General features: G+C 53.2%; 1 protein-coding gene across 1 annotated transcript; it reads left to right on the plus strand.

Annotated features, from left to right (window-relative positions):
- Positions 1–156: 156 nt before the first annotated feature.
- On the plus strand, positions 157–10,041 carry ERG28 (ergosterol biosynthesis 28 homolog). The gene is made up of 5 exons (XM_004610223.2): positions 157–311; positions 2,282–2,428; positions 6,400–6,490; positions 8,860–8,978; positions 9,105–10,041. Exons 2-5 carry the CDS (start codon positions 2,296–2,298, stop codon positions 9,182–9,184), a joined length of 423 nt encoding a protein of 140 aa, XP_004610280.1. The 5' UTR covers positions 157–311; positions 2,282–2,295; the 3' UTR covers positions 9,185–10,041.
- The last annotated feature ends 440 nt before the right edge of the window (positions 10,042–10,481 follow it).

The raw sequence follows: 10,481 nt of genomic DNA on the forward strand, positions 1-10,481 counted from the left end.
CCTAAAAGGCGGGCCCCGACAACCCGAGTTGTTCCGCCACGCTCTCTAGGAGGGGTTCACGGCGTGAGCCCCTCACGGGGGTGAGGCTGGGGCAGCGGCCACTGCTGATTGGCAGGAGGGGGGCTCACGCCCCATGGCCAGGCTTGAGCAAAAGAAAAGAGCAGCCAATCAGTGGGCGCGCCGGTGAAAACGAGCCAATCGTGGAGCCGGCTGGGTGTGGGGGCGGGAACAGTTGGCTCAGGTGGACTAGGCTGGAGTAGGCTTCTTGGGCAAACTGTCTGGCTGCTGCCCTGCTGGAGTCCGGCTGCCAGGTAAGGAGATCGTGGGCGAGAAGAGAGACGGAGGGGGGTCTGTGTGGCATCGGAATGAGAGGCTCCGGGAAGTTGGGGGGCATAGAGACGGATGGAAGGGAAAGATTGCCTGGAAAGCAATCTCTTTTTGGGGGGAAAGAGACTCGAGAGACCTTGAGAAGGTGGAGCCCAGAAGGTGAGGGCTTGTTAATTTCCGGGAGCCAATGAATGAATGAACGAAACGACGCCCCCCCTGTACCTAGTACTGTGGGAGAAACCATCACTTTCGCACGTAATTCTATGATCACCCTCGAAAGAGCATCATCTGTCCTCATTTTACAGATGAGGAAATCTGGGCTTGAACGATGTACCGGCTCACACAACTTTTAAATGGCGGGGCTGGCATAGATTCTCCTGTCTCCTACTTAAATATTAAAACATGGGCCAAGGCACAGTCTTTTAAAAAGAAAAAAAAAAAGATGTTGTGTACTAGGAGACCCTCATGCTTTAGAGAAACAAAGTTGCTAAAGTAAGTAAGTCAGAGGAATACTGGATCCTGCCCCTGTCTGCTGGGGTGTCTGAGTTTCCCTGAAACAACAAGCGTCTAGAGGCAAGACCACCAATAATGATCTTTGAGTACAATCATGAGGGTCAAATCCCCCCCCCCAAAAAAAAGTAACACTCTCAATGAGGCAGTATTGCAAAAGTCTAACCAATCATGTTTTACATCTCAGCTCTGTCATATGTTTGCTGTATTGTATCAGGCAAATCACTTGACTTCTCTGTGCCACCTTCTCTGTAAAATGGAAAGAACAATAATGGAAACAGCAAATGCACAATGACTGTTGGTTATTCTTTCTTTTGCAACCTAACACCAGGATCCCTCATGTAATTTGTTCACGATTTCTTGAGTAACTGTAGTTTATTTGTTTATTGATTCTGGGGTCTGAGCCTGGCAGTGCTCGGGGCTTACTCCTGGTTCTGCACTCAGGAATCACTTTTGGCTCCTTGGGTGACCCTGTGCAGTGCCGAGGATTGAACCCAGTTCTGCCACATGCAAGACAAACACCTTACTTGCTATACTATCTCTACAGCTTTCATTGTAGTTCTTTTTAAACTTCTAGATTGTTCTGATTTACAGGGCATAGTGTACCTGAAAGCTAAAGAGAAAAAAATGGAGGATGTAAATTCAGTCTGCAGTTTCACTCCCACTCACATGCATTAGGCTTCTCTGTCTTCACGGAGAAAGAAGCCATCCCTAATAGGTAGGCAGGTAATGTTAGGTTTAGAATCACCTTTAGCTACTTCTCTTACTGGAGTGACATGAAAAAATAGGCCAGAAGTATAAAAATAAGAGGATTGATTCCAACCAGGAGAAAAAAGTCCTGACTTAGAGTAACCTTTTTGGAGATGTTGACTTAGACGAAGATAAATCTGGTGCTTCTACTGCAAAGTGTACCATGGATTCCCCTCGATTTTACTATGGTAAATTTGGGGACCAATCTCTATAAGCCTTGCACAGAAAATCCACTTTACATTAAAATTTTTTTCAACTCCTTTCCTTCTGTTCCCTTCTTTTTCTTCTCCCCCATTGTCCAATTTGAGTGGTTTCTATCCGCAGAAAATTTTAGCCCTTTTCACTCAAGGCACAGGGCAACATGCAGGCCAGAGCAATAGTACAGCCAGTTGGACACTTGCCCAGGTTTGATCCCCAGCATTCATATGGTCCCCGATGCAGCACCAGGAGTAATTCCTGAGTGTGCCCCTGTGGTGTAAGAGTAGTGTTGTGACGACTGTGGGTAGATGAGCCTACAGGACTTGGAGAGGAATTGATGGCATGATTGACCAATACGTGTAGGACAGCCCTTCTGAGTGAGATAAGTGTAGGACAGCCCTTCTGAGTGAGACATAGGTTAGCTGTGGAGGCGGGAGAGCTTCTGCTTGAAGCCGCCTAACCATTTGTCAGTTCTGTCCTTTGCCTCTACTTCCAGGCACGCGGGACGTCATGAGCCGGTTCCTGAGCGTGCTGCGGAGCTGGTTGGTGATGGTGTCCATCATCGCCGCGGGGAACACACTGCAGAGTTTCAGGGACCACTCCTTCCTCTATGAGAAGCTCTACACCGGCAAGCCAGACCTTGGTAAGGAGTCAGAACCGCATGTTTCGTGGGAATGGCCTGATCCGGGCTTTGCAGACCCACCTGTACATCACCATAACTTAGAAGCTCACACAGGGCCAGGGAGGTGGCTCAGCGGTCAGGCACTTGCCTCACATATAGGAGGCACTAGCTTGATCCATGGCATGGCATGGCAGGGGCGGAATAGAAGCTCGAAAACCAGCAAATAAAGGCATAGGTGTGCATTTCCCTCTGGACACCTGTTGAGACATTTGCCCCATGCTGAGGACAGCAGATTTTCAAAACTCAGACTCCAGGGTGATAGGTGATAGGTGAGGCTGCCTGATGGACCTGTGGGCAGCCACTGAGGTGACATATTTTGTGGATCACACTTGGCCGCTTCCCCCCCTCTGATCGCCTCTCATTCATTTCACTTTCATCTGAGCAGTTAGTCTGCAGAAACAGTATTCCAAGGGCCAGTGCTAAAGAGTTATTGGAGGCGTTGATGTCCCGTTAGAAGGCCAGGAAGAAGCCTTTGCTGGGGTCCCAGCGCTCCTCCAAGAGCACGTCCTTGGTACAAGCGGTTGTGAAGAGGGAGAACTGCTAATCACAGTCTCCCGATCCGTCACCTCAGCCCCAGAGATGTCTACAGAAATCCCTGCAAATTGGCGCCTGCCTCCCACCCTCCGCCCCCCGACAGAAGCCCCAAAGGCCCGTGGTGGCCTGTGCCAGTCCCTCAAACCCTTCTGCAAAGTGTTCATGCTATGGTTGGCACTGCCAGGCCCACAGCGCATCCTGGCAGCTGACAACCCAGAGCGACATTGATATCTAACCTAGATTCAGGCTCTGCCCTGGCTCAGTTCCTGCTCTACCTGGGTAGAAGAAGGATCTCCGCCCCCTACCCCAACCCGGGACCTGGGACCAAACCCAGGGCTCACAGAGGCTAGAGACGTGAGCTTGACACAGAGCCACGGCCCTGGCCACTCAGCTACTCTTCGAAGAAAGCTCAAATCCAACAAGAAAGAACCAGGAAAGCGGATGGCACAGCTCTCCCTTTGCACCCCCAATTGTTGCCCTCCATGGAGGCAGCCTGCATAGATTTCGTAGTTATCGAGTTATTTGGAATTTGAGGTTGAGAAGCCCAGTGCTGTGTGGCTTGCTGAAATGAATGGAGGCCTCAGAGTGCTCGTCTGCCTGCCTGTGCATCTTCACCACGGGCCCTGGCACTGTCTCTAGACGCTCTGCAGTGCAGCCGTGCCTGGAGCATTCCTAGAATTTTTATTACCTGACACCAAATCTAGCTCAGATTGGCGAATTTCCCACTTTCATGTCTAACTAGAGAAATTTCCTGTCTGTTCATCGAAAGATGAAATCTATTTATAAAGAATGTATCTCAGGGCCCAAGCAGTAGCACAGCAGGTAAGGTGCTTGCCTTGCACACAGCTAACCCAGGTTCAATCCCCGGCATCCCAGATGGTTCCCTGAGCACCACCAGGAGTGATCTCGGAGCTCAGAGTCAGGAGTAAGCCCTGAGCATCACTGGGTGTGGCCCCAAAACAAAACAAATTAAGAATATAGCCCATTGGGGCCAGAGCGATTGTCCAAAGGGTAGGGCATTTGCCTTGCCTTTGTGGCTGACCCGGGTTCCATCCTGGCATCCTGAGCACAGAGCCAGGAGTCAGCACTGAGCACTGCTAGGTGTTGTCACCCCCTCTCTCCCAGTGAAATATAACCCATGCCAGAGAGACAGTGCCACAAGGAAGGCACTTGCCTTGCTGGAGAGGAACCCTGGCTTGATCCTCAGCACCACTAATGATCCCCTGAGCACCACCAGGTGTGATCCCTGAGCACTGCCAACCTCAGCCCCCACCCCACAAAAAAAAGTGAGTCTTTTTGACTTCCAGCTAAAGTTCTGCAAGACTGTGGACCCGGTTTTCCAAGGGCAATAATAAACCTTAAAGCCCAGGTCAGTGCTAACCGGCCTTCCAATCGTCAGTCTTTTTTTTTTTTTTTTTTTTTTTTTGGTTTTTGGATCACACCCGGCGATGCACAGGGGTTACTCCTGGCTCTTCACTCAGGAATTACCCCTGGCGGTGCTCAGGGGACCATATGGGATGCTGGGATTAGAACCGGGGTCGGCCGAGTGCAAGGCTGCAAGGCAAATGCCCTACCCACTGTGCTATCGCTCCAGCCCCCAATTGTCAGCCTTGACCCTTGACATTTCTCTTGCTTGATAGGTCAGCAAAGGAAGTATCTCTTATCTCTGCTTTCATTGTAGATCAATGCTATCCATGAGAATCACTCAGGCTGGGGCTTTTTTTTTTTTTTTTGCTTTTTGGGTCACACCTGGCGATGCACAGGGGTTACTCCTGGCTCTGCACTCAGGAATTACTCCTGGTGGTGCTCAGGGGACCATATGGGATGCTGGGAATCGAACCTGGGTCGGCTGCGTGCAAGGCAAACGCCCTACCCGCTGCGCTATCGCTCCAGCCCCAGGCTGGGGATTTTAGATATATGTCCCTGTGGCCAGTCCTCATTGGCAGAGACTCTGGCTTTGTTGTTCTGGGGCCTAGGTCTTCAGAATTTTATAAGATGTCAGTTGATGGAGTGAAGAAATAGCATAGCAGTAGGATGTTTGCCTGGCACATGGCTGATCTGGGTTCAATCCCTGACATCCCATATGATCTCCCACGCACTACCAGGAGTCATTCCTGAGTGCAGAGCTACTCCTAACCCCTGAGCATTGCCAGGTTGGCCCCAAAACAAAAAAATGATGACAAAAAAAAATGTCAGTTGATTTATTTGGTGGTGGGAGAGGGGGAGAGAGGGGAGGTGGGTGGAAAACAACATGGGGGTGGGGAGAAGGTAACAGTGTGGTGGCAGGGTGTGTCCAGGGCTTACTCCTGGTTCTGTGCTCTGGGATCACTCCTGGTGGCATTCAGGACAGTACCAAGTACTGTACCAAGTACTGTACCATCAACCCTGTACCAAGACTTGATGGCAAGCACCCTCCCTGCTGTATGACAGCCCTGTGTCAGTGGATGGTAATAAGTGCCCAGAGTCAGGAAGCACATCACGATGGAGCAGGACCCCCCTCTCCCTCGGGACAAGGTCTGAGGCTGCAGTGCTTGAATGCAGGCACCGCGAGCAAGGTGACACACCGAAGACATCACCTGCACAGGAAACCCGCCTGCTCTGGGCTTTGTCCAAACAACAGGGACCTGGGGTGAAAGACGCATTGACTTGGGCCAGCCGTTGGCATCAGAGGGGTCGCCGGACCTGACAGCTTGTTGTAGAGGTTCCAGCAGGGGAGTGCAGCAGCTCACAGACCCTCAGCTCAAGGTATATGCAGGTCTGTGAGTCTGTCTCTAACTAGGGAGGCCAGGCTCGTACCGAGCGCACAGGAGGGGCACGCTTGGAGCAGTGAGGGGCACACGGAGACACTGCACTAGCCAGCCAGATTAGCCCAAGCAGCCCTGGTGGTCTGTGGGGTAACATGTCACTGCCAGATCACCCCCACATCTCAGTGGCCCAGAAACTAAATTCTCTCATGGATCAGCCTTGAAAGTCAGCCACCGCCACCTGTTCCCGTACCGACATTCACACCCTGCAGCAATCCCTGACCCAGAGAAGAGAAATTCCCCAGACATCCTGATTCCTATTTGCTAAGCTTTGCCAAGCCCAGACTGGCTTCCGGGAGCAGAAAGTACTACCCAGGGGAGCTATTGCCTGAAGGGGGAGGGACGAGGGGGCATCTTATTGGGCCTTCACTCTTCCAACTTCCCCATCCCAACTCCAGGCCTGGGGAGAGGAGCTAGGGTGCCTTCTCTCCTTCTGGAGTTCTTTCCTTTCCTGCCAGTTCCCACTTTCAGCCTTCTCTGAGCCCAGCCTACAGGAGTTCAGGCCCCGTGCCCGCGCCCTCCGCAGCATGTGGGAGCAGCGTGGAGAGACCCTGGCCCTCTCTCAATCCTATTTCTTTTTTTTCTGCTCCGCAGTGAACGGCCTCCAGGCTCGGACCTTTGGGATCTGGACCCTGCTGTCCTCCCTGATTCGCTGCCTCTGTGCCATCGACATCCACAATAAGACGTACGTACGTAAGGGAAGGAGGAGCTGCAGATTTCGTCTGCTGCCCCTCAGGCGCCCGGCATTCCCAAAGGTGCCACACCTTTCTGGGCCTCAGATACGTACACGGAAACAGTCGGCCCAATAGTCCTCTCAAACTCAGAACTCCTTGGGCGCTTTGCTGAGCAAACTGGCCGCAGCAGCATCTAGTGGTCTGCATCGGTTCCTCCTGCTACCCTGCCAGAGAAAATACCTCCCAGGGATGGAGGAGCCACTTGTGAGGGTCTAGTCCAGGACTAGAAGTAAGGACTGGTCCTTACTTCTGCAGGCAGCAGGTGAGGGCAGAAGAGAACCCACATCCCAGCGCTTGCGGGCATCATGCTGTAGCTAGCTCTGGCCACTGGGTGGGGCTCGAGTTTCCCTCCCAGCAGCAGTCACCACCGCCTTTCGCTCGTCTTAGGTGAAGTCACCCGAATGCCAACTCCACCCTAAAGTAAGTTTCCGAAGTCTGAAGTCTACCCGGGCGCACAGTACCTAGGGAAGAGTGACGTTTACTGGGCCCCTCCTGCTATCACAGAGCTTTCATTGATGTGACCTGGGTTGAATCTCACCACCCTGGGAGGTGTTTTTCCTGCCAGGCTGTGCCAATTGCCATGTTAGAGACCTAATTAAGTAAAACAGAGGAAGACTGACTCCAGCAAGATTTAAAGCAAGGCAGTTAGCCCCTGTGATCTTGCCAACTTTTTTTTTTTTTTTTTTTTTTTTTAGTTTTTGGGTTTTTGGGTGTTTTTTTTTTTCCTTCTGTTGTGTTTAACTCGAAACTGAAGTTCACTTGTCCTAAACTGACCAGTATTTTTGGAAGCATTGTGGTTTGGTGGCAACCGCCTGGGGCCTGGAGTGAAAACAAGAAAATGGGCTCTCAGTTCCTTGGGTCACTGGCCTCAACGACAGCCAGTTCATGACATGCCACCCCATCTCCTCCAATCTCAGTGCCACAGAGCTAGGACAAAGGTGGGGCTCTGGCCTCACTGGGTCCCTCCCATTCCCTGTGATTGCCCAAACCTGGCCAGGAGTGATCCCTAAGTACTGCCAGGTGTAGCTCCAAAACAAAACAAAAAAGAAGTAACAACCCAGAGCATGGCTAGAAGCAGGCAGGAATTAAATAGCCCTCTTTGGGCCTGCTGCTGATGGACGTAAAGGATTGTCCTGTCCGCTGTGTCTGGAGTGAGCCAGGCTTCCCTGGACCTCTAACACCCGTGATTTTCCCTTCTCCCAGCACAGGACCGCCGCCAGTGCTGCCTCGTTTGAGCGTGAGGGCTTTGTTCACAAACCCCAGATGTGCACACTGACTCTTACTAGTCCCCTAGCTGGAAACTCAAAGTCCATTCCCCATACACAGACATTTACTGAGTGCTCACACACACAAGAATCATTTCTTTTTTAAAAAAAAAAAATGGGGGCTGGAGTGATAGAACAATGGGGAGGGCATTTGCCTTGCACGAGGCCAACCCAGGTTCGATTCCCAGCATCCCATATGGTCCCCTGTGCATGGGCAGGGGTAATTCCTGAGTGCAGAGCCAGGAGTGACCCCTGAGCATCGCTGGGTGTGACCCAAAAAGCAAAAAAATTTTTTTTTAATTTTTTTTTTTTTAAATCACATGTAAAAGGAAGATTGCTTCTAGGGAGAGGGAGGCAGAACGGGAGCAGGGGAGAGTGAGGGCACGCGGAAGGCTCTCAGCCAGCTCGTCACACTTCTGAGAAGAGCACCAGAGATGAAAATGTCAAATAGAATACTCTGCATGGTTTTGTCGATATTGATAGGTCTCACAATTTTTTAAGTGTCCTAGAGCTCGAGAGATAGCTGAGAGGGCTGGAATTCAGGCTTCGCAAGCAGGGGCCCCGGGTTCAACTCCCAGAACCCACACTTCCCTGTGGCACGTGCCTTGCACTTGGCCCACCCGGATTCAATGCCTGCCACCCCGTGTGGTTCCCCAAGCACTCCCCGGGGTAAGCCCTGAGCACCGCTGGGTGCGGACCGAAACTGGAACAAAACAACAGCAACAAAGGAGCATGCCTGTGGGACCGAACAGCTGAGTCTTTTGCTCCTGATCAGGTCCGGGTAGCCCAGCACCCCTGGGCCAGCCGGGCAGGTGGTTGGTGCTCAGCCCCGACAATGTCGTGCCACCGGGGCCCTGAAGTGTCGGGGATCACCCAGACCACCCAGGCAAGGGTCACACCCGGTGTTTGCTCAGGGGCCCGCGTGGTGCCAGGGTCAGCTGCATCCCAGGCCCCTAACCCCTGTTCTCTCTCTCCCGCCCAGTTCCCCTACTCACACCCGGGCCTGGCCCAGGTGGACTCGGCCTTCAGGCCCCGATTCTGTGTGCTCCCCGCAGGCTCTACCACATCACACTCTGGACCTTCCTCCTCGCACTGGGCCACTTCCTCTCCGAGTTGTTCATCTATGGGACCGCAGCCCCCACGATCGGCGTCCTGGCACCCCTGATGGTGGCAAGTAAGCATGGCACGACCCCCCACCCGCCCCGCCCCACTCCCCCGCATAGACCCCAGGGCCGCCATCTCGGACACCGGAGGAGGGGCTGGGGGGAGGCCAGCCTCTGATCTCTCCCCTGTGTTGAAGGTTTCTCAGTCCTGGGCATGCTGGCGGGGTTCCGCTACCTGGAGGCAGAACCAGCATCCAGACAGAAGAAGAGGACCTGAAGCCGGGCCCCACGCCGCAGACTCTTCCGCTCTCTCCCCCTTGAGTGCTTCTTTCCTGCCCTTTCAGCAGCCCCCACAGCCACCTCTAACCTTTTATGTTCCGGTTCCTTTTTGTAACAAAGAGAAAAAAAAAAGACATGAACAAGCCGTTGAGGATCTACAAAGGCCATCAGGCAAGAATAGCACCGTCGCACTGTCATCCAGTTGTTCCTTTCCTCGAGCGGGCACCAGTAACGTCTCCATTGTGAGACTCGTTACTGTTTTGGCATATCGAATACGCCATGGTTAGCTTGCCGGGCTCTCCGAGAGGGACGGAGGAATCGAATCCGGGTCGGCCGCGTGCAAGGCAAATGCCCAGGCAAGAATAGGACATGTACAATGTAAAGACCTGATTGAATAGCCCCTTCCATGCAGATCAAGGAATCACCAGCCATCCTGTGCCACTCTCATCTCCCACACCCCCTTCCCAGCCCTTGCCACCCGCCTTCCCAGCCCGCACCCTGCCTTCTCAGCCCCATCTGCCTTCCCTTTCCTATCCCCCCAGTCCTCCCTCCCCACTTGTTTGTATCCTTGATGTGACATGCGCCGTGGGAACCATGAACTGTGACTCACATCCATTGCCACTGCCCCTAAGGGCTGCTGCCAGGGCCTGTCCACCACGGTGGGCTCCTCTCTGCTGCTGGACCCCACTCTGAACTGCCCAGGGGACGATGGTAGCTCTTCTAAGAAGGGCCTCCCGGGCATGCGGGCTCATACCTGGACAGCAGCGGGGAGGGCGGGGAGCCTGGGCTGTTTTTAGACCTGCTGGTCAACCGTATTTGTGTAACAAATTTTGTAATAAACAGAAGATCCCTTCACTTTCATTCCTCCTTGTACTCTGACCTCCCGGAGCCCAGAATGCCGCTGTCCACAGCCGCTGGGTGCTTTTTGAACAAACCCATCCCCCGCCGCCAGCCTCTAATAACGCGTGCATGTCCCGGGCACGAAGCCCTCTGTATCAGAGGGGTCTGTCCCCTGCAGACTCAACCGTGAGGACACTGAACCTGAGGGCACATAACCCGCCGGCACGGAGCCCATGTGCGGGTGAAAGCCCCAGTCTGAGTGGGCACTCCCCATGCGAGTGCTTCGGAACAGAGGAAGTGACCGGCAAGCTGTGGTATGTCGGGGCGTGGCAGCACCTGCATTCTGACCCCGCCGAGGCAGAGCTGGAAACCAGAGCAGGCATCCCGCAGCCGATAACCATGCAGAACACAGCCAGCGCCAGGGAAAACACACAGAGTGGACTCACCCTTAGAAC

Source organism: Sorex araneus, chromosome 3 (genome assembly GCF_027595985.1).
Source record: "Sorex araneus isolate mSorAra2 chromosome 3, mSorAra2.pri, whole genome shotgun sequence".
In the NCBI taxonomy this organism is placed as follows: domain Eukaryota; kingdom Metazoa; phylum Chordata; class Mammalia; order Eulipotyphla; family Soricidae; genus Sorex; species Sorex araneus.

Coding starts and splice junctions, on each gene's coding strand:
- ERG28 (XM_004610223.2), top strand. CDS start 2,296: ATGAGCCGGTTCCTGAGCGTGCTGCGGAGCTGGTTGGTGATGGTGTCC. Junction 2,429..6,399: donor CACCGGCAAGCCAGACCTTG/GTAAGGAGTCAG, acceptor TCTGCTCCGCAG/TGAACGGCCTCCAGGCTCGG. Junction 8,979..9,104: donor GGCACCCCTGATGGTGGCAA/GTAAGCATGGCA, acceptor CCTGTGTTGAAG/GTTTCTCAGTCCTGGGCATG.